At 46.5% G+C, this 22,359-nt stretch overlaps 1 protein-coding gene across 1 annotated transcript in view; it reads right to left on the reverse strand.

Moving 5' to 3' along the window:
- Window positions 1–22,359, reverse strand: part of cdh4 (cadherin 4, type 1, R-cadherin (retinal)) — a 48,167-nt gene that overhangs the window by 18,789 nt on the left and 7,019 nt on the right. Inside the window, exons 2-4 of the mRNA XM_076156746.1 lie at window positions 14,976–15,131; window positions 11,366–11,510; window positions 5,723–5,895 (exon numbers count right to left, since the gene is read on the reverse strand). Coding sequence (XP_076012861.1) covers window positions 5,723–5,895; window positions 11,366–11,510; window positions 14,976–15,131 — 474 coding nt within the window. The remainder of the gene's footprint in view (window positions 1–5,722; window positions 5,896–11,365; window positions 11,511–14,975; window positions 15,132–22,359) is intronic.

Consider the following 22,359-nt stretch of genomic DNA (forward strand, 5'->3'; position numbering starts at 1 on the left):
TTGCGAACCACTTTTAGCTTCTTTCTTCATGGTGTAGTGATGCTGTCCAGGGTCCTGGAAGTGTCACCACTCTCCCCCTCTCTCTGCACGCGTGTGGGTGTGTGTCCCTGCACTTCGCAGCTTGTTGTCCCTTTCTCATCCCATTAATCCTTTTGGCTCAAGCATCCACTCTGTCGGCACGCACAGAGGGACAGAAGGAGAGAGAGTGGACCTCAAGGACAGGCCAGCGTTTGGCAAACGGCAGGGGGTGGGTGTGTGTTGCTGCTTTGTTCGACATCCACAACATGTCCCGTTGCTGGAGTTACTGAGTTGTTGCTTTTTATAATCTTCAGCTTTTGTCTTCATGTCTCCATCTCTGCGTTCATTTGTTGCTCTTCTTTAGAAGAGCTATGTCTTTGTATCTCCACTCTTCCTGTCCCCCTCCCTGGCTCTTCCTCTGGCTCCCTAAGCCAGGGAGGATGTAGTTGATTGTGAGATTAGTCAGACCATTAAGACCAGTTAAAACACCCAGCTGGAATCATTAAGTGTCCCTCCAAGTCATTACGAAGCACACAGACATGTTAATCTACTTCAAAACAACCCTATTAATGAAAGCTCAATACGAGATGCCCTTTATTAGACTCATAATGAAATATCAATAGCATCTCCCTTCATGGAGCGCTTCAGTAAATAGAGCCTCCAATGAATGAGCCTCTCTGCAGACTCCATGCAGTCACATACATCAATCCCGAAATAGCACCAGATGGCTTCAGGGAGCTAATAGGCTGGAGCTTTGACGGATGCCTCTTACTTTTAGTGAGGTGAGGAAAAGAAAAATGACTCAGAATAAAACCAGCAGGTGGAGCTCTCGCACAAAAGGGCTGCGTTCTCCTCTGCAGGGGCTTATATCACTCATCTGAGGGTAGTTGCGGGTTTATGGTCCTTCCAGTGCACATATACGCAGACGTTAATGCTCCAATGAGTGGGGACATCGGGGAATACACACACACACTCACACACACACACACACACACACACACACACACACACACACACACCATGGACAGCATACGCATAACACAGATACAAAGAGACAGACTCAGATACTTAAACATAGCAGGGGTATAAAAGAGCACAGAGCACAAGCATTAATACACACTCTGCTGGACAGGAGCCAGTAAAGAGCCCTATAATGCCTCCTGAAGAGAATTTCTCACAGTTAGAGTCCAGCGGCAGGACAAAATAAACATTCCTCTCTCGCAAACAACAAGAAGAGCACCGGACTGCCCTACAAGCCCGGAGCCTTGCCGACTTCATCTGCAGAAGGTGAAAGCAATCAGGGGCCACAAACACGCCTCCTGCAAGAAGCGATGCCTCTTTCAGTGCAGCTAAATGAGGTAGTTTAACATCCTGGGAGACCCAAGAACAAAATAGGAAAATGGCTCCATAGGGTGTCAGTGGTTCAGTATTAGCGAGTCAACAGGTCTGGCGGCCCGGTGGGGCTGCAGGTCGAAGCGACAGAAAGAGCTCGTCCTCTTTCTGTCTGCTCCACCTGTAGAAAACGCATAGAGTGGCAAATTAATGTGACCTGATGCCTGTTTTCACCTGGAGTGTGGCCAAAGAGAGAGAGAGAGAGAGAGAGAGGGAGAGAGAGAGAGAGAGAGAGAGAGAGAGAGAGAGAGAGAGAGGGGTGTAGTCTGGGAATTCACACACACACACGCTTTACTCTTTTCTTCGTGGACTGTGTTTCCAGTCTGCTGGGCCTCGTCTGGCCGCAGTCATTAGCTTGTCACTTACAATCTGTCTCAAACAGCGAAGCACTCACGGCTAAAAACGACACAACCTTCCTTCCTTCCCTTCCTCTCCTCTCTTCCCTGTGACCCCTGCATCGCTCCCACACCGAGTCACTTTAGCTCATCTCCGATCGCTTTATGTCACTTTGCCTCAACTCGCTCCATTTGATCCCACGCAGTTAAAAGCGATACATCATTTCAGTACGATATATCCATCTTGATAAGATATTTGCAGTTTAATTATCTAAGCTGTTATCAAATATGCCCCCGAGCCTTCTTCATCTTCAGTGCTCCTCTTCATCCCTCCCAGTTATGAAAAATGGGACGAAGATAGATCGCAACGGCAAATGCAAGCGCAGCCTTGCTCTCCCTCTGATTGTGCACACATTTAATCAAGATGTGATTAATCCAAGACGCAGCTACTTTATTAGATACACCTCCACATCCACGCAGCCCTGCCTCAGAGTCACATTCAGGTAAACACCGAGAAATATGTAAGTCAGAATAAACCAATCCCGGCAGCCCCGAGGATATTACGTCCTCCACCCACGCATTACAAAGGACAAGACACACTGTTAATTAGGTAAATGATGAAGTTTGTGGGTGCCAGACACACACACGCTGGATAAAATGCGTTGTCAACAAATGAGAGAAAGTGAAGCCAGTCAGCAGGCTTGACCTCACATGCAGGTTAGAATCTAACAGCACAACAGGGATGTGATGTGTAGGTTGATTTCATGAAGCTAAATCACACAACAACAACAACAACACACAAACGAGGGGCTTGGATGATTCAGTGTGCGCATAACATAAGAGAAAAAATCTGAATAAAGAAGCTAAAAGTAAGTTTCAGCAACATTTCAGCCTGATTTTCTAGACACTCACTCCCGAACACGTTACTGATATCAAGTGATGAATAATTCAGGATTTTCTTAGAGGAAAAGCAGCGTCTATATTCAGTAATAGATCCGGCTTTCCTAATTAAGTGGGTACTAGGCAGATAATCTCCGGGTTATTGGATGACCACAAACAGTCACCGTCCACCTCTGTGCATTAATCCTCTTCACTCAGCAAACAGCTCACAATCCTCCACTCTGCTTCACCGTGTGGCCCCCGGGCGGCTCCAAGGTGGGATAATATAGCTGAATGTCTTTTGAGACAATCATGCCATTTTGGGGCTCGGCTCTCCATCTGAATCCCACAGTTGGACCCCGCTGGTCCCAAATAGCGCCAATAGCTGTCCTTGAGGCCGTCCAGGCGATGTCCTAATCAAAGCCGAGGCAGTCCAACGTGGTTCTGGCATGGGCGGAGTGGCAGCAGGCCGTGTGGAAACCTGGCCAAAACAGGGGGGGACTCACGGGGGACGGAGACAGCCTGGGGTAATGAAAGACAACAGCTCGGCCTGCCAGTGCAGCCAGTGCCACGGAGCGAGCGGCACAAAGACAGAGAGACAGCCCACAACAGCTGTGACACGCCAACGTCTCCTGAGCCAGTGGAGGCTCTGAAGCCACCACAAATGTTCTTCATTAGCAAAGAACGTCGCCCATTATCGTTTTAGTAAAGCATCAGATGAAATGGTGACATAATATTCTCATTGTGTTTACACAAAGCGCCACACAATGCCGCTGATAGCATTCAAATTCAAATTTAAATTTATTATGCTGACATGAAGAGGGTACAAATATCTGCACAAAGCTGCACAAGTTATTAGAACCGATTACACTCACTGCATATACATTTACTGTATTACACAACTACTTCACTGTCAGGTGACCCTATGCTGCTTCCTCCTGGAGGTCAAATATGATGCAGGCGATTATTTAGCATTTTTGCAGATTCAATATACGATTTTGACTACTACAGTAAGAGGAGAAAGACTAGGGAGCAACTTTGATGGCAACATTACTTTCCTGACCTCTCGTAATTGGTATTCAGTGATGTCAGTGGTGGGTGATACTGCGCTAACCTCCCTGTACCCCCTGGTCTCCTCAACACGAGAGAGCCTGTTTCACACGGTAATTAGCACATGAATATTCTAACTAGACAGCCGCGGCGGCGGCAGCGGCGGATGAGGCTTAGCTAGAGCGTGAGAGGCAGACAGAGAATGTAAGTGCACAAGGTTTGCATCGGATACTTATTCATGCAGTACTGCAGGTATGAATATTCACATTCTTATGTTGGAGCATGTGTATGCAGCACTCTGGATGCACAGATCCAACAGGGATCTACTTGCGATTACATTTACATGTGCTGCTGGTCCTCACACGGCACGCGCTTTACTGCACACAAACAAGCCCGTGCGGACACCAGCCCGTGTGTTGGCGTGCTCCTGCTGATGACCTTGACAGCAGACGGGTGAACTCCCAGGTGCGCCCCAGTTTTAGTGGGAGGTTCAGAGGCAGGTGGGACTGAGTCTGGCTCCATGCATCCAGATTAACGAGCTTTCTCTCACTCACTTCAGCTGCTGCTACTACAGCCGCCAAGCTTGAATCGGGGACACAGAGCTGGCCCGCAGTCACTACATTCATTTACTGTATATGGTCCCACAAATGATTCACGCTGTCGCCGCCACGCCAGCTCAGTGGGGAAAAGTTGGACGGGGAACAAGCGCCGATGTTAAGCATTCTGTCATCAAAATCTGTTTTTGTGAGGTTTTAACCGTAATTATTCATCAAATACACTTGCATTACTATTGGTGGAATCCTCTTTTTAATTTCCGAAATATTGCTTGGCCGAGTTTAGTGCCGAGAGGGACCAGCGGGACTTCTCAGAATATAAACATTATGAGACACACTCAACTGTGCTTTTATGTTGGCAGTAAAATCAGCCAACTAAGTTACGAGGACGAGATTACCGGCGTAATGTTAGCATTTTGCCAGTTTGCAGCTTTCTTTTGAATCTCGCATCACAGATGGAAGGAAAAAAAGGGTCGAGCATGGGAGCAAAAAAGAGAGAGAGAGAGAGAGAGAGAGAAAGAGAGAGAGAGGGATGGCCTCAGGGTGAACAGTCTGTCAAGACACACTGCTGCCCCAGCCACCTGAAGCTGCCTGGGATAAACAAAAGTCGAACCTGCGTGACCTCCCTCATTAGTACTGTAAGATGGAATAGGGACAGCATGTGTCGTGTTTCTGTGTGTGTGTGTGTCTGTGTGTTTGGTGTATGGGTCGGTGGATGACAGCAGCGAGCAGTAGACAAACACATCAGCAGTGGATGAAACTAAAGAAAGCTCCCTCGACCTTGTCAGGAGAATGGAGTTGGAAATGTATTTGTCCATGAGTTGGCACAACAAATCACTTATTTTTATTTAAGAAGAATAAAAAAAGCTCTTTTTATTTTCCTTTGTAGCTCGTTTGAGGAGAGTGAAATTCTTGCTGAAGGTTGGATTTTTGATGAGTTAGATCTGCCACGACGTTTTATGCGTGTGGCTAAGGAGCAGCTGGATCATTGCCTACCTTCAGTCTCTTTGTGTTTGTTTATTCTTATGTAGCTCAGTGGGCACTGTTGGGAATGCGAAACCTGGGAAGAACATATTAAGTACCAGGGTTTTTTTTTTTTTTTTTATATTTTTAACCATGATGGTGGAAGTGGCTGCCACGGTTCAGTGGGCGTGGCTCATTCTTCAAAAAAAGTGCAGCATCTCATGAATGAATAAATCAGACCTGATATTGGCGCACTTACAACAATAGTTACATTTTGTCAGTAACTTTGGAAGCAGACATGGCAGAAGCAGAAGTTTGTTGTAAACGTCCAAAATGGCCGGACAATGACTTTGTTAAAAAGTAATGTGGCATTGTCGTGACGATTTCTCCATTCAGAGTCTCAGGAATTAACTCTGTGTATTTTTTGAGTGCCCCTGTACCCCGAAAAAAAAAATCCCAAAATTCAAAATGACCCACAGAGATCATTCAACCCATAATGCAAGGGGACACAAATACACAACACTGACCGACCTCTCTGTCCAGGCCCGCCGCCACTGTCACAATGTCCCCGGTCTCGCTGTTGATGGTGAACATGTTGGGAATGGGGCTGTGGGGCGTCTGCGACAGGATCCGATAGCGCACCATGCCGTTAGCCGTCGTGTAGTCGTCAGAGTCGATGGCCGTCAGCTGCATCACTGACGATCCTGTCGAGAGAGAGAGAACGAGTTGGTGAACATAGAAGAAGAGCCGACAAACAGAGGTCAAAAAAGGAAAGCGGAAATGTGGTAAAGAAGGCAGGGAGGTCAGAACAGATAAAGCCATTTTGTGTCCATAGAAATAATCTAATCGGCCTTTGGGAGGATGCGGCAACTCTCTTGTGTCTTTGGCAATAAACGTGAAGAGCGATATAACAGCGTGCACACACAAACAAATGAAAGGGTCGAGATAAGCCCCTGTTAGGAGCCGCAGCGCTCTGTCGTTGTGTGTAGCAGAGGTAGCAGGGCAAAGTTTCCACCTCTGCAGAGTCCATTTAGTAATGAGCAGCATTTTGGCAATCCATTATTTCAGCCTTCAGCGGCGCCGTGGCTGCCCTTAATGCTCCGATGCTCTCTCCCTATTTGTCTTGGAATCACAGATAAACACTGCCATTTAAGGCCGACAGCGTAGGGTGGTGGGGGGAGGGGAATTGTGTGTGTGTGTGTTAGGATGCAGGGTGAGGCTGTGAAAGTGTGTAAGTTCGCTTTTAGATATGTTATGTGAGTTGGCTGCATGTGTGAGGAAGTGGAGCGGCCTGTGTCGCTGCATCTGCCCCCCCCTGCCCTGATTATTGATTCGTACGAGCTTGTCAGCCGGACTTCACAAATGCGAGCGGGCAATTAGTAGCACTTTGTGCAGGAAAAAGGAGAGATCACCTTGCCTTTCTCACAGGGCTCTCTGAAAATGTCACTTTCCATCAGGCAGCCATTTACAGGCTGCTGCTTCAGCTGCAGAGTGAGTGCGAGCGAGAGGGAGAGCGAAAGAGGGAAAAAGAGAGAGAAATCGCCGGCTCACACTCACAGGTGGCAGACAGCAGGAGGAAGCAGTGAACAAGGAGACAAAGTGAAGAAGAGGACAGTTTAACAGGGATGATGGGGCAGAGGACAGGAAGAAGTGGCGGCGAGGAAGAGGAAGCGAGCAGAGGTGGCAACAGACTTTTTATCAGTTCTTGCAACCAGTTTTCATGTCAAAAAAGGTTTTTTTCTGAACACTCGCATATATCCGACTTGCTGCCAACAACCAAACAGACCAGCGAGCCTTGACTATAAGACTCTCATGTTGTGCTAATGACATAAATTCACACCATTTCCTCGCCCATACCACCGATTCTGCCTCAAAAACTACTGATTATTGACACATAGTTGCAGAAACACATTTTAATTAATCAAATAGCAATGACACTGCATGTATGTATGTGATTGTCTGTACTTGTGCCTGTGTAAGATATCGAGATATCTCTTCTGTTATTGATGTCCAAAACCGGTCTGAGGGCCGACAGAACCACAAAATAGGTGACACACTGTGTCCTGATGGCCTATGTGGGCGTGACGTTGGGGTCTCCAGAACTCAGCAGGAAAAACACACCTGCTATAATTTAGTTTAGTTTAGTTTAGTTTAGTTCAAGTAAACGTGTCAGGTTTTGCCTCACCGCCTTCCAACTCATAAGATGTCAAATGTCTCAAAGACACACAGACCGGAGCCAGAGGTCCCCTATGGGGTATGAGCAGCTACAGGTGTCTCTTTGGACACAGACTCCCATAATTGGGTCTTGATGGTGCCATCATTCCTGTGACAGCCTGCATGGACAGGATAATTGTAGCCCGGAATTCTATTTCAAAGTTCATTAAGTACCAAAGTGGGATTTGTCACTTTTGTCCAAGTAAAGACACAAAGAAGAAAAACAATTACCGCAATTCTACCGCAGACAGCTCCAATATATAATCAAGCAGCCCCGCAGGGAGGTAGAGGACGCCATGCCGGGAATCACGTCAGCGTCGCTATCTTTCATTTCGATAACAGGAGCCGGTGATACGATGGTAACCAAAGACGGGTCGCCATGCCTGAAGAGGTTAATCTCACAGTCCTGCTTAATTCCTTTTTAATTTGAACACTAATTCCAAATCCTAATTGCTTTTCTGCCAAAAATTGCTGGAGCTGAAAATTTAACTGGTGGCAGGCACACACACTGTCGGCCATCTTGGTCACAGGAGACGAGATCATCGGCGAGGTCGATCCGCAGCCTAAACATTAGTCAGCCAGAGTCAACATCTGCCTCGGCAATTAGAGGAAGAGGGAGGGAAAAAAGGAGGGAGGAAGATGGGTGTAGGGGCAGAGACAGAGTCAGAGAGAAAGAAAGAGTGAGAGACAGAGTGGTGACAGGAGGAAAAAGGTAGCACGGGGCGAAATTGCCGAGGGGAAATAACAAAAGCGATGATGAGATCACAGGTGAAAGGATTTATAAACAACACTAAAAGCAAAGGCAGCGAGGGAAAGCAAGGGCAAGGAGTGGAGGGTGTAAGAGGATAATAACTCTCATCAGGGGAGAGGATGATGGAGGTTTGCCTTGTAATGCTAAAAGCGGGAAGAGAGAGAAGAGTGAGAGAGTGAAAGAGAGAGAGGGAGAGAGAAAGAGACGGAAGTGATGGATGTGAAGGAGTGAGTGGCAAAAGGATGGAACCTGGTGAACCTTGGGGGGCAGTGAGGAGGAGACCAGCTGTGACAGCACAAGCCTCCCCTCGACAAGAAGAGGCCGGCAGTGTTTATTCATATCTTGTGCGAAGGATCCGATCAGATAGATACGCTGCTGTCTGGAACATCCCATTGCAAATGCTGTCATCCAGACACTATCCAGGCATTGAGCCGCATCTACCTTCCAGAAACGCAAGGTCAGCTGCTATCTGAGGTGGGGAGACGAGAGGCTGTGGTTCAATGCCAAAACGTAGACGTACTTGTCCTCAAAACTGGAGTAGGAAGGAAGGAATGGAGGATTTTTTGCCCTCAAGGGTCCAACAGGAATTGCTGCACCTTGCCAAGATGTCACATGATATTTTGAGGGCCCTCAGTATGAATGAACCCTGCACCGCTCTCCAGTCCAAAACCACAACCAACAAGGGAGACTCAGATGGAGCCAGGGTTATGTTTGGTACGTGCAATGCTTCCTTTCCTATTTACCCATGATCTCTGTCTGGCCTCATACACAGATATCTCAGATCCAACATTGGGTATTTGGTGTGTGAAAACACAGTTTGATGCCATCTAGATTTAGAAGCATTACAGCAGGTTGACATTTCCTTCATTGTGATTGCAGTGTGTTCCAAACTGGAGGAGGAGGTTGGGGAAATGGAATCCCACACACAGTCTTGGGTCGTTCCTGTTCGGTTCAACGCCCTGAGTTGAAGTATGGTTTTAGCACGATAGCCGGCCTGTTACACCTCACACCTTCTCTTCCATCGTCTTGCATCTGTCCCTACCTAATAACCCCCCACGCAAGACGAAGTGGATGGTTGTCTTAAATCTCTCCATTTTAATATCTTCGTTTTTTTAAAGATGAAGACGATGAACCTGCAGATTAACACACTGCTTTGTATTTAGTATGCAAAATATTTTCCTGATCAGTTGACTACCCTGTTGATTGACTGCCCCAATAAATACAAACAGAATGTGTCCATATCAAATTAACAAAAACGTCAGAGACATGGAAGTAAATCAGTTCTTACATTTTTTGCATTTTGGCCTTTTGATAACTCTTGCCAATGTTGTAACGAACCCTCTCTCTCTCTCTCTCTCTCTCTCTCTCTCTCTCTCTCTCTCTCTCTCTCTCTCTCGCTTGCTCGTTCTGGATCGTTCTGGATCAATCAATAAATCACATTGTTGTAGTTTCAGAACCTACAACAAGGTGCAGCTCAGATGCACCACAGTGTCCGTTTGTCTGAACGTCTCCTATCAGCCTTCTTGGTCCTCTTGTTTTGGGCCAAAGTTTGATTGCTGCGTTCAGGCTTCTTGGTATTCTTTACTGTTTCTGGTGTCAGGTGGGGGTGCGACACTCTGGCAAAGTAACGTAGACGGAAAAAATGTCGCGTTTCTGAGGTGTGAAATGAAGTCAGTGAACAATAATGAATGTTTGATATAATGGAGGGAATCTTTCATGCTTAAACGGTCCAGAAAAGAGTACAAACGCCTGCTGTAACACACAAGAGAGTAATGGGAGTGAATCCGGTTTTCGTCTGCAAAACAGGCAATTAAGCCAACCACAGCTTCATGGCGTATGTTCCCCAATTAAAATGTATCAATTCACAGAGCAGTGATTCAGCAATAGGAAAAATAAAAATAGAAAAATGTGGCGAGCTTCAGACTGTTCTAAGTGACTGCTAAGCAATTATACATGTAACACCTCATTTGTTAATTGGTATAACAGACTGCGTCACCATACAACCCAAAGAAATATATAAATACAAGCAAAAAAAACAGAAAAGAAAGCACTGAAGCTCCTGGAACGTCTGGGTGCCCTCTCTAATTAGGAGCCTGGTATATAGATCTACGCTCCAGTGAGGAGTAGCCAGGACACGCACACACCTATATTGTTTACAAATCCCCTGAGATTAAACTCTACAGCAGAGCAATATCTGAACAGCGTGAAGACAAACAAGGATCCTGAGGGTCTGATTGTTAGGCGAGCTCTTCCACTGGAGACATGGAAGGTGCTTGCGCATTCTGCCCCTCTTCTCTGCTTCACGCTGACCATCGCCCTGCTCACTTATTATCAAGTCTCTCCATGCTCAGCCGATAACGATGGATCCAACCTAGACTAGAACTTGCCCTCGTTTGAACCTTCAAGGCTTTTAATAACATATAAAGCAAAACCGAGCAAGGGGGTACAAATCTCACAAGTTCAAGTTAATTTATGGCAGCTGTGCTTTGTTGTAAAGAGTTGAGCCTGAATGAGTTCGGCAGGAGAAGAAGAGGAAGGAGAAGATCAAACTGGGTGCATATGAATGACCGAGACTGGAGCCAACTGTCAAATTGAATCAAGTAGAATCAGAACAGTATACAGTAACAGCCTCTTTAATAATGATAAAAAAAGGGGAGATATTAATAGGGGCTGCTGGAGTGTGTGTGTGTGTGGGGGTCTGGATTTAGGCTTTCTGAGCAAGCCATTCACACATCCTGAGCATAATAACCTGAGTGGACAGGAGGGGTTCATGATCTGGAGCCAGAGCACAAAGGCTCCCCAGACTGCATATTTATAAGCGCTGGTGTTACCACGGTTAAATAAAACAGGTGTTGTGGCTTTTAGGAGAGCGTAATATACGTACACATGCTTTCACCTGCCTGGGCTGAGGCTAGAGACGGATAAACGCGCCGCTCACAGCAGCTGCTGACGGACCAGTATAAAGCCAGAGCCAGAGACAAATTGTAACACGTAAACAACTGATTCACAATGGAAAATGCTGTTTCCTCCTTGGAATGTAAACACCACTTCCCCGCACTTCCCTGCACGCATTACAAACATTAGAATACAGCTGTTTAGATGTAATCTCCACCTATCATATGTGATGTCTCCATTCCATTGGGTTTCATACAATTCAGAGAGACTTGCGACTTGTTTTGAGACAGGGAATTCAGCAGAATGAGCAGTACCTGGTTTGGATCCCTCTGCCACCGAGCCGTTGTAGACCTGGTTCTGAAACTCGGGCCTATTGTCGTTCATGTCAATAACGTAGATGTACAGATCGATTGGATTCTCCACCTGGTTGCCGTTCATGTCCACAGCATGGGCTCGCAGCTGTTTCACACACACACACACACACACACACACACACACACACACACACACACACACACACACACACACACACACACACACACAGAGAGAGAGAGAGAACATTTATCAAGCTGTAAATCAGGTATTGAAATTCTGCAGTGGAAACACAACAACTTTGACTTTGTAATAGGCAGCTTCACTCCACTGGCATGTATCCTTTCTTCCTCTTCTCTGCAAGCAGATCATGAGGATGCTGTTGGTGTTTTGGTGTGGACGACAGCAACACAGACAGCAGCAAAGCATACAAACAATACCTATTTTGCTGTTAGCACAGCCAGAGGCCCCATAATATTGGAGAGGTGTTGCTGCTCACACTCTGTTGCTGCTTCTTTCTGTGTTGGGAGAGAATATTTCTCGTGTTTGTTTTGACAAAGCCGGCCGCTTAGATGGACGCCTCTGACCAATGAGCTGCTCCCCTGACGATTCAGTGAGAGAGACGGAGGCGGCAGAGATGAGTAGGGCGACGGGCGCATAGTGCAAGTAAATGAGAGGTGAAAATACAAAGGCTGCGTGGTGGCAGCAGTGCCGTGCTGGGCTTCAAACAGGAAGGACTGACAGAAGCAGTCATCATCTGCAGAGGGAACGTCTTCATCGATGCTGCTGCTGTTTTTAACGCTCTACCTGTGACCTGTCTACATTAATGAGATCTAACAGGGCTTTTGTCACAGTCCTGCGATCCATGCACGGCTGACCTCCACTCTCTTTTCATACGTTTAACTGCAGAGACGTCTACAGCAGGAAAGTCTGAGGAGGAAGGGCTCTCATTTGCTGCCACAAAAACAATCCTCACGGGGGATCCACCTGCCAGCCTGTTTAAAACAATGGAAAAATAATTGTATTGTTACATTGTAAATTATATGTATTCCTTGCCGACATGAAGAATTGAACGGTGAAAGTGGCGGCTGACACCTGCCTTCCTGATGCGGCTAATCAGATGGTTGTTTGAGTCTTTGCCTGTCAACAAGCCAATCCAAACACAACAAGTAAACGTTGGGAGGCATGTCATTTGAATACAAATTTGAGTGCGTGTTTGCACACACTAACGTGGACACGCCAGGGGGTCGTGCACCCAATGGAAACAGTGCTCTTTAGCCACTTAATGGTGCTCAAGATGCTTATTTTCCATTGGTTGGGGCACAGCAAACAAACATGGAGATTAGACCCAACAAACAAACAAGCCCAATCTGTTTCCTCAGCTGTGAATGCTGCCTGCTGGGAGATGTGTGACTGTGATATGTGTGACTGCATCCATGCCTGTGTGTGTGTGTGTGTGTGTGTGTGTGTGTGTGTGTCTAGATGTGCATATGTCTTTTGGCCCTCTTTCTCTGTGTGTCTCTGAAAGTGTGAAGCAGTTTCTCTCTCTCTCTCTCTCTCTCTCTCTCTCTCTCTCTCTCTCTCTCTCTCTCTCTCTCTCTGGTGTCTGTTAGTGTGTGTGTTGGTGTGCTCAGTGGAGGAATTGGAAATGTGATCTGAGGAGCCTGGAGGAGTGTGTGAGTGCGCAGACTGCAAATGTAAGCGTTTGTGTGTGTGAACCCACATCAGTATTCTTCTGCCAGCAGAGCTTTGTTAGACTGGGCCCACCGCAGCGGAGAAATGGCGCTTAAAGTGTGTGGATTTGACTCGTGGGTCGCTGCGGTTTGAAGTTGCGTGCATCCTGCAGATGTTCAACAATTTAGATACTTTAGATGGCGGTATTTACTTACTCAATCAATATACAGTGTGTGTATTTTGTGGACCTTTGGACTGGCTTGTCAAGGTTGTTCAGGAAAGGATGTTACATTTTTACCCGGGTAGTTTTTTGATGCAACAAAAACACCAGCAGGAATCAAACACTCTGTCTGAGTGACTAAGCTGAACAAAAAGATCATCATTGTTGCTACGCACACGGCGAGGGTACAACAAAGAGCTTTAGTCTGACACATCTAAATGGAATTTCAAGCATTAGGTCAGAGGTCAAGGTACCAGTACCAGTACCAGACACACACACACACACACACACACACACACACACACACACACACACACACACAAACTGTCTGACCAAACTGGAGCTCAGGCCGACGCCCACTCTCCCCACTTTGCAGATTGCTTCCTTCCCTGTGGTTCTCCTCTGTCAGTAACTGAATACCAAGCGAGGAGGGACCAATAATCCGACTGCTTTATTGATCCCAATTTGGTGGTTGAGCATTCATGCAGGAAGGAAAAGGCAACACACACAGTAGCACACTCCAGGCATGCACAACAACATACACACGCACAAGCTGACATCTAGGGCCTAAGAAACGCATCCCCGATGTAACAAAAGCATCACCAGGAGGCAGATGGTGCAGAAACAGTCACACCTGTGGAGTTTGCCATTTGTTTACCTTCCCCACATATGTGTGTGTGTGCATACTGAGGAGTGTGTAAGCCGCTGAAGTCTCTGAAGTGATGGTTTATTCTATCCATCCTCTGAGACGACAGCAGAGCTTTGAATTAGCTCTGTCAGCGGCATGGCCATCTATCACAGTGACAGCGTGTGTGAGCCCGCCACCGCCGCTCACCTCAGAGTGGAAGTGTGAGAGTCTTTGCTGATAAAAATGAAACCTGTAATGTGTTTATACGCAAAGCGGCAAAGCCTCGCCGCTAACGAAACGTCTCCACGGATTTACCTGTTTAATTCACACAGCTACGACCGCTTTTTAACCCCAGGTTACAAGAAGGTGAGGAACCCTGCTGCGTGTGTGTGGGTGTGTGTGTGTGTGTGTGGTGCTGGGGACCCCTGTGGGCTATACGCAGGCTATTAGTGTGTGCATCTTTGAACCACACAGCTGCACAGTGCACAAGGTGAAAATGCAGCATATAGGGAGGAGGCAGTGAGAGGGAGAGAGAGAGAGAGAGAGAGAGAGAGAGAGAGATATCTCCCTGTGTGACCTGACCCCACTCAGGATAAAAACACACAGTGTGTATCAGGCAGCAGAGTGGTCGCAGGCATACAATGCACAAGCACATCAAACAACAATCTGCAAAGCACATACACACACACGCACACACAGAGCATCTGCTCATTGGCTCAGACTGTAAGAACACAGACAATGACTTCCAGCTCTGTCTTTGTTCTATCTTCCTCCCATTGCTCCGTGCAGGTGAGTTTCACTCTAAACTCTAAACGACAGCTGAAGTGGCAGTGGAATTTATACGTTTAGTCGAGACGACCGCTGCTTCATTGTTGTGCTTTGGCATCGCTCAGAGGTGTGAAGACACGGTAGCAGCGGTGGCACTTTGGAAAACAACACAACACAAGCGAGCCGTTTTTGTTTGGCAGGCGAGCCAAAGTGTTGGGCAGGAGAGGACGACGTGCCAACGAGGAGGAGGAAGAGAGGAAAAAAGGCACTTTGTGGCAGGAAATAGTGAGAAAGACGTGTCTTAGAGTAGTTGTGTCCTTACATGATAGGAGGCTCTCTCCTCTCTGTCCAGGGGCCGGGTGACGTACATCTTGCCGTGGATGGGGTCAATGTTATAGACGTCGCTTGGCGGCTGATCGGCCCCGGCGCCGGTAATGCTGTAGCGGATGCCGATGTCCTGATCCTGGTCTGAGCGGATCTGCAGAGAGAGAGACAGAGAGGAAGAGATGTTTACAAATGGACGTTAGTGTGAGTTATCCATGGAAAGTTCATCTTTCACGCCGTTAAAGCAACACGTCTGTTAAAAGCTTTCAATCCATTCCAGCAGCAGAATCCAATTTCCATGTGTTTCCAGATCGCTGTCAATACGCTGCTGACTGACTTGAAGCTTCTCTGTCATGACCACACTGTAAATCTACAGGGGGGAGGGGAAATTGAAAACAAAGCGAGTGTGCAGAATGGCGAACAGCAGCAGTGGCAAATTTTCTGTCTCACCTGTGTGTGTGTGTGTGTGTCTACCACCACCTTAGTTTTCACCAGACCTCATAACAAGATCTCACTGACTGTGTTTTCTGACAGCTACCTTGCCTGGATGACGTAAAACCAAATCTTATTGTTATTCACAGTTACCTTTTCACCAGCACCCATTCTATACACACACACACACACACACACACACAGACACACAGACACAGACACAGACACAGACACACACACACACACACACACACACACACACACACAATATGACTGTGACTCCAGCAGCAACACCTCAGCCTGTGTTACCTCACGCTCCTTCTGAATGTGACACCCCAGAAGAGTCACATGTGGCACATCAAAAGGGTGTCAGCGGTTATAGTTTAAAGGTAAGGTCATCCCCTGGAAGCCATCTGCTGGGCTTGCCCGGAGCTGATGCAGTTTGAACGTGTAGGGAAACTAGCTTTGGAAGGTGAAATTGCTCACACACTCTGTAGAGGAGCAAGCTACAGCAATGGCAACCGGTCAAAACTGAGGTAAACTTCAGCTTTATCAGGAGGCTGCATAACAAGTTACACCAGTGAAAAGCTTGAACTTTATTGTTTTACTTTGACACAAATCATGTCTTCAAGCAATGTTAGATGCTGATAAGACATCTTTCTCATGTGCAGAGTGTACAGTCACATTATACACTAACTATGTATCATATCTGACTATATGCTAAATAAAATGTGCAGCGAAGGAAGTCGACTACTGTGCCAACGATAAATTATGTAAATCCCAATAAAAACAAATACACACACTATAATATAGGTGTAATCTGTTGGCTGTGTTGTTGTTTCGCAGCTGTAGCAGGATCACACTAATCATTGCAGGGTAAACAGATTAGAGTAGTCCTATGGCGTTTCTTTTACATGGATCTCGTGTAGGTTTATGATAGTAGACCCAGAAGGCTGAGGCTCCACTGTCTAACAGTTTAGTAGGTGAAAGAGATGTGTGGCTCTCAGAGGGGTTTGATTTAAATTCATGTGGCAAATAGTCCATAACACATCAGTCCAACCTGATCCCTGAGGTCCTGCATTGAACCGTCACTATCTTCGCAAGTCAGATCGAATAATCAAAGAGTCAAACGGAGACTGGACGGGAGGTAGTAGCCTAGTGGCTAGAGCTTCCGCTTGGGAACTGAAGGCTGGCTGGTTCGAGCCCCTGCCGAGGTGCCCCTGAGCAAGGCACCGAACCCTCAATTGCTCCCCCCTCTGCGAAGGGTGGTATGTAAATGTAATGTAAGTCGCTTTGGATAAAAGTGTCTGCCAAAATGACCGTAATGTAATGTAATGAGACTGGAAGACTTGACTCTCTCTCTTTCCCCTCTTCACCCCACCCCCTCCTATCCAATTTTCCCGCTCTGTGGGGCCGGAGATCATGCGTGGAAATGAAATTACTTCATCCGTTCAAGCAGTGACAGCAGCTAACGCTTAAAACATCCCTGTTTTGAACACGATACCAGTCTTAATTTGCCTCACTGTCCTCCCACACCTGCAGTGTGCGGTGCAGGGATGAGCAATCGCTCTGCCGCAGCACAGGTGCCGCTTACATTCTCCTAAAGTCGGGGATCTGCGTGTGCGTATATCCCCTCGGATCAGGCATGAGGTGAGAGGAGCTCTGTGTAGCTCGGTGTACGTGGCTGTTCTCCTTCGTCTACTGTACATGTAATCTCAGTAGATGCGTTATGACTAATTACATGTATTACTCACTACGCCCACCATCTGTCAAATATAGCAGAACGAGTTTGATAATTTGATAGTTCACCCACAGTGAGCATCAAGTGTCATCTGTTTGGGTGGAATCAGACTGACTGTAAAGAACATTTATCTGTGGAGGGAAAACTTATTCTTTTTCTAATTCTATTCTATAGCAGAAATATCCGATATTCCAGCAGGGATAGGCAGAATCCACCACCCAGCTAGTAAATATTTCCATACGAAACGGCCATGTATGAGTGTGTGAAGTGGAGTGTTGGACGGGTAATGGATTCACAGTGTGGGCACCAAACGCAGATCAAAAGGAGCGGCTCAATAATTCACGAGGCCGTCATGTGGGAAATGCACACATGAAATTTTCACCTGCCGCGGGGGGACCTGTGTGTGTGAGGGTGTGTGTGTGTGTAATGTATGTCAGCGTGTCTTTGTGAGATCTTGTCTCTTCATTGGACCTTCAAAGCAGACCTACGTGCGCATCTGTGTGTGTGGCAGGCAGGCACGTCGGCATAATGGCCCCTGGGAGGAAACGGGGGAAGCTCTTCGCGTGTCACGCAGACTTGGCTTTCTGCGCCTGCTTAGAATTCCACATCGCCGCCACCTGAGACCAGATGTCAGATTTGCTGGTGTCTCTAAATGAAGAGTCTTTATATCAATAAATTGAATAAATGAACAAGCAGGCCGTGCCGGAGTCCTGGGAATCCCCTGATTGACAACTGTGCAATTGAGCCATTTGAATGGAACGCTAATGATGAAAGCTGGGATTTCTCTCGCTCTCCTTCCATCTATCACCGTCTCCCATTCTCCTGCTCACTCTACCGCCTCCTGGCAGATAGAATGGCGACTAATCACACTAAAAAGCAGCAACGAGAAGCAGGCAGATGCAAGGGACTTAACTGGCTGGCTGTCTGTCAGAGCGGCCCAGACATCAGATAAGTGACCCATTTGTAGCTCTTTGAGAGTGATTTCCTTGATTACTGACAACTACGGCGATCCTGTGGGACAAGCGATCAGTGTGAGAAGACGGCAGAGAGGAGGCAGCGGGGGAGCTGGGAAAAATCAGATTAGCATTCTGTTAAACTCCTTGGGGTGACGCAAGTCGAACAAACAGAAAGCAACGAAAAGAAATTCATCTCCATGTATGGAGCTTGGCGGCTGGCTGTGTAACCAGTGCACTGTGACGTCTCAGTCTGTCCAAATCCCCTGTAATTGATTACTCCCAGTATGGCTAGTCTATCTGCATAAATAGTTTGATGCCCTCATAAGCGGAAACACATTGGGAGCTTATTTGATTGGACCTTTCATCCATCCACTGCATATTTTCCGTCTCTTTTCTTTCTGCCACTGCTGCTAAATGAACAAAGGGACACTCTGCAATGCAAAGGACACCCGCAACTGCAGCTATCGTCCTTTTTTCCTGGCAGGACTTTGCTCCCAGGAAGCAACAATCACTCAAGCGGGAAGTCATTAAAGGACAGTGTGCTGCAGGCACCTGTGGGATCATTAAGGGTTACAGTGTGCTACAGGCTAATGTCACACAATAATGGGAATCTGTGGTTTACACTCTTTGATGGCCTCTTTTATGTCTCATCCACACTTAATAGTTTAGGCCTGGATGTAGTCCTTTGGTTTCACACAATCACGCTCTATTTTATGGGCTTTATGGGCTCAATAGCCTGGCTCTCCCTTCAGGGCACATCAAAGCTCCCCCATGGGTCGCCCTGGCTGGAGAGCCGCTCCCAGGGCCCGGGGATCAAAAACCGTCCAGCACCACAAACTGCCATCGTTTACCTGCAGCTGCTCTTTCCATCGATGATCACTTTTTCAATTATCTAACTGAAATGCTAGTTTGGTTAAATTAGTGAATGTTGTGGGGATAATGAAGCCCGCCTCTTACATTTATTTTGTATTTAAGTGCACTTGAGGTTTGCTGCAAATAAGTCGACGTGCAGTTTAAAGGGAGTTTATGACCGCTGGTGACACTGCAGAGCAATGTGAGTGCGTTTTTATCCTCTGCCAGCACACGTAGAGTGATATCCAGAGCACGCAGGGATCTTGTTTTATACATAATTGAAGGCGCTAATGTAAATGTGATGATAATGTGAAGGCAATACAACCAACACAACACATTTACAAATCCATGAATCTGCATTCTGTTTACGACGCAATTTACCGAACGAAAGCTACAGTCTAAACGCCCGACCAAAGCCGGCTGATTTTATTGTAGTTTTGTTTGATATTAAAATATTTTTCAATTATGTTAATGAAGACAAATGTGCCCCTCATTTCATTTCATTTGTTCTTTGGCTGGAAATATCTCATCAGCTGCTAGTTAAGAGCAGCATTTCAGCGCTGCCATGCAATTCCTTATTACGACACTTAGGCTGTCATGTGCCAGAAACAATACCAATTAAGGAAAAGAAGAACATCACTTTTCCATAATGAACATTTCCTCAGATCATGGACCAACTGAGCCCACAACAGCTTTCAAAACCTTGGATGGAAATAGAAACACAAGCCTCACATCTATAAGAGCAGATCCAGCTCATAGAAACTGCTCCAGTGGCTGTTCTGACCAGGAGGGTTAAAAAATGAAAAAAATGAAATGGGAAATTGTTGAAGCTTGTGAATACATCACGCTGTAGTTTACAGAGCAGCAGAATGTCAGCTATCTACATTGCTGGGCTCAGATGACAATTTTATAGAATGTCTATGACATGGTGGTCGAAGGACTGAACTCCACACACACACACACACACACACACACACACAAACAGGCAATAACAGTAAAGGAAAAGGCAACCAATGTGTTCCTGGATGAGACACGTACTGTGTAATAAAGGAAGAATGGCATGTGGCATTTGATAGGTCATGGAAAATGATGTTCCATGTTTATTTACGTTGACTCTTCTTTTTTCATCAGGCCACCTGATGACGTGGGTGAAGGCGTTTCAGAGCAGAGCCGACTGACCGAAAAAAACATCAGATTATGGTGCTGGAATGAATGAACGATTTTCCTGTCTGCAGAGTGTTCCTCTTAAAAGAAAGTGGTCCTGCTCTAAGTGTCACCGGTAAGATTAGAGTATTCACCTCTGCACTCACTCATGGGCATACAGGGACAACAGTACCAGTATCGGTACCAACGGTTTAATAAAAAAGCATCCGTCCAACTGCCAATCACAAAGGCGTGGCTGAGTTTGATAAAGTCTGCATGCTCTTATACTATATCTGTTTCTGTTTTGCTGAACTTGAGGTAGATGGCAGAAACACCATGCTTCTATAACTTCCTCTTAGATTTCAGCTTTTCATTGCTTTGATCCATCCTGCTGTGTGCTTGTTACTCTTCAAAGCGGATCTGGCCCGCTTTTGATGATGAGGGGGAGGAATTCAACTGGCTGGTGGGCCGTCCACATAAACACCCAACAAAACGACGCAGCCCGGGTGATGAAAGGGAAAACAGGTAGATAGGCAGACAAAACTGGGAAACAACATTTCCAATTAGGGGGGAAAGTACAGTACCTTCAAGTTTTTTGCCTTCAAAACTTACAAAATGCTTGTATTGTATTAAAAGCTGTCGGTTTTAGCGTTGTCGCGAGGGAAGAGTGGTACGAATGGCTTTAAAAATAGTTTTGCAAGGAGGTCTGGAAGCTCCGGCAAACTCAGGTTTAATATTTCTCAAGTCAGAGCCGCTGACAGGCGCCGTCGCACACACTTATCGCCGACGCTCATAAAGAACGTCTGCCAGCAGGTGCCTCCATTAAGGCTCCCAAACTGAATGGGAAATGAACCAAGCTCCATGAGCCTCTGAAATATTTATATATATTTTTTGCCTGACACCTTCTTTCTCCACTGTATGTTCTCTTCCCCTTACTGTCTTGTGTTCACGCTGTCACATCCGTTTGTCTCTCTCTCTCACTTGCCCGCTCACTCTCCTGCTTGCCCTCCTTCCGTCCCTCCCAGTGGGAAGGAAGTGGCGTCGAGAGACCCATCAATACAGACGAGCGAGCACTGCCACCCACCGACGCTGTGCTCCGTTCTGGCACTGACATTATTTTTCGGCTATTCTCTTCCATTTCCTAACGTTGGTCGATTGAACTGAATCCTTTCACTTTAAGAGGAAATGTATCTGTGAGGTGGAATTTCGTTTTGAAGCATAATAGACTGAGGCTTTTGTTTTGGGGGCAGATCTATTTCACCGTAGCGATGGCGCTCTTGTGATGTGCAAGGAAAGAAAGGCATTCCAGTTAGGTGAGTGTGGGAGAAGAAGGAGCAGGAAAACATATTTCCCAGTTTTGTCAAGTAAATCATTTTTGCAATAGGCCTAATAGAGAAAAGCAAGCTTCCCCAAATGCCTCTGGAATATCAAATAAATTACCTTCAAAAGGAGGAGTTGGGCTCTCGTTTAAAAAGCAGACGTGAACTCTTTGAAGGCAGGAAAGTTTTATCCTACGCGCATGTGGCGGAGACGTGGGGGTTGTTCCTCAAGTTTTTGACCATGAACTTTTCAGATGTGTCTGCTTAAATTAAAATATCCTCCCAGCCTGCTTCATGTTTGAATCCTCCACGCCATTAATCATTAACCCAGAGGAGAGAAAGAAGTTGCAAAGCTTTAACATTTTGTATCTACCCTGAAATAGATTTAATACATTTTTCAAGCACATACACACACACACACACACACACACACACACACACACACACGCACACACACACACACACACACACCCTCACTACTGCTCCACCTCAGACCATTAACCAAACGGCGGAATGAAATGTCGGATTGGAAAAAGAGACAATTAGAGGGAGAACAAATATTAATCGAAGTTAAGAAGTGACTCACAAAACCCAATTACTGCATTAGCCAGGAGATCTGAATGAGCTCTGTGAGAGGAGAGAACCCTGTTGAAATGTACCAGCGGTGTGGTTGCATTAACAATGGCATTAATTCACAACAAGCTAGAGAGAGAGAGAGAGAGAGAGAGAGAGAGAGGGAGAGAGAGAGAGAGAGAGAGAGAGAGAGAGAGAGCGAGAGAGGGAGAGAGAGAGAGAGAGAGAGAGGGAGAGAGAGAGAGAGAGAGGGAGCCATTCTGCACAAAGAGAGTCCAGAGAGTTAAAGGACCAGAGGACAAGCCTGGATGCTGGAAGACTTAGAGAGAGAGGGGGGGCAGTAAAGGGCTTTCTGCTATCGTAGCA

This window comes from Genypterus blacodes, unplaced genomic scaffold, assembly GCF_046128005.1.
Source record: "Genypterus blacodes isolate CSIRO-AG114 ecotype Tasmania unplaced genomic scaffold, CSIRO-AGI_Gbla_v1 ptg000070l_1, whole genome shotgun sequence".
Classification (NCBI taxonomy): Eukaryota; Metazoa; Chordata; class Actinopteri; order Ophidiiformes; family Ophidiidae; genus Genypterus; species Genypterus blacodes.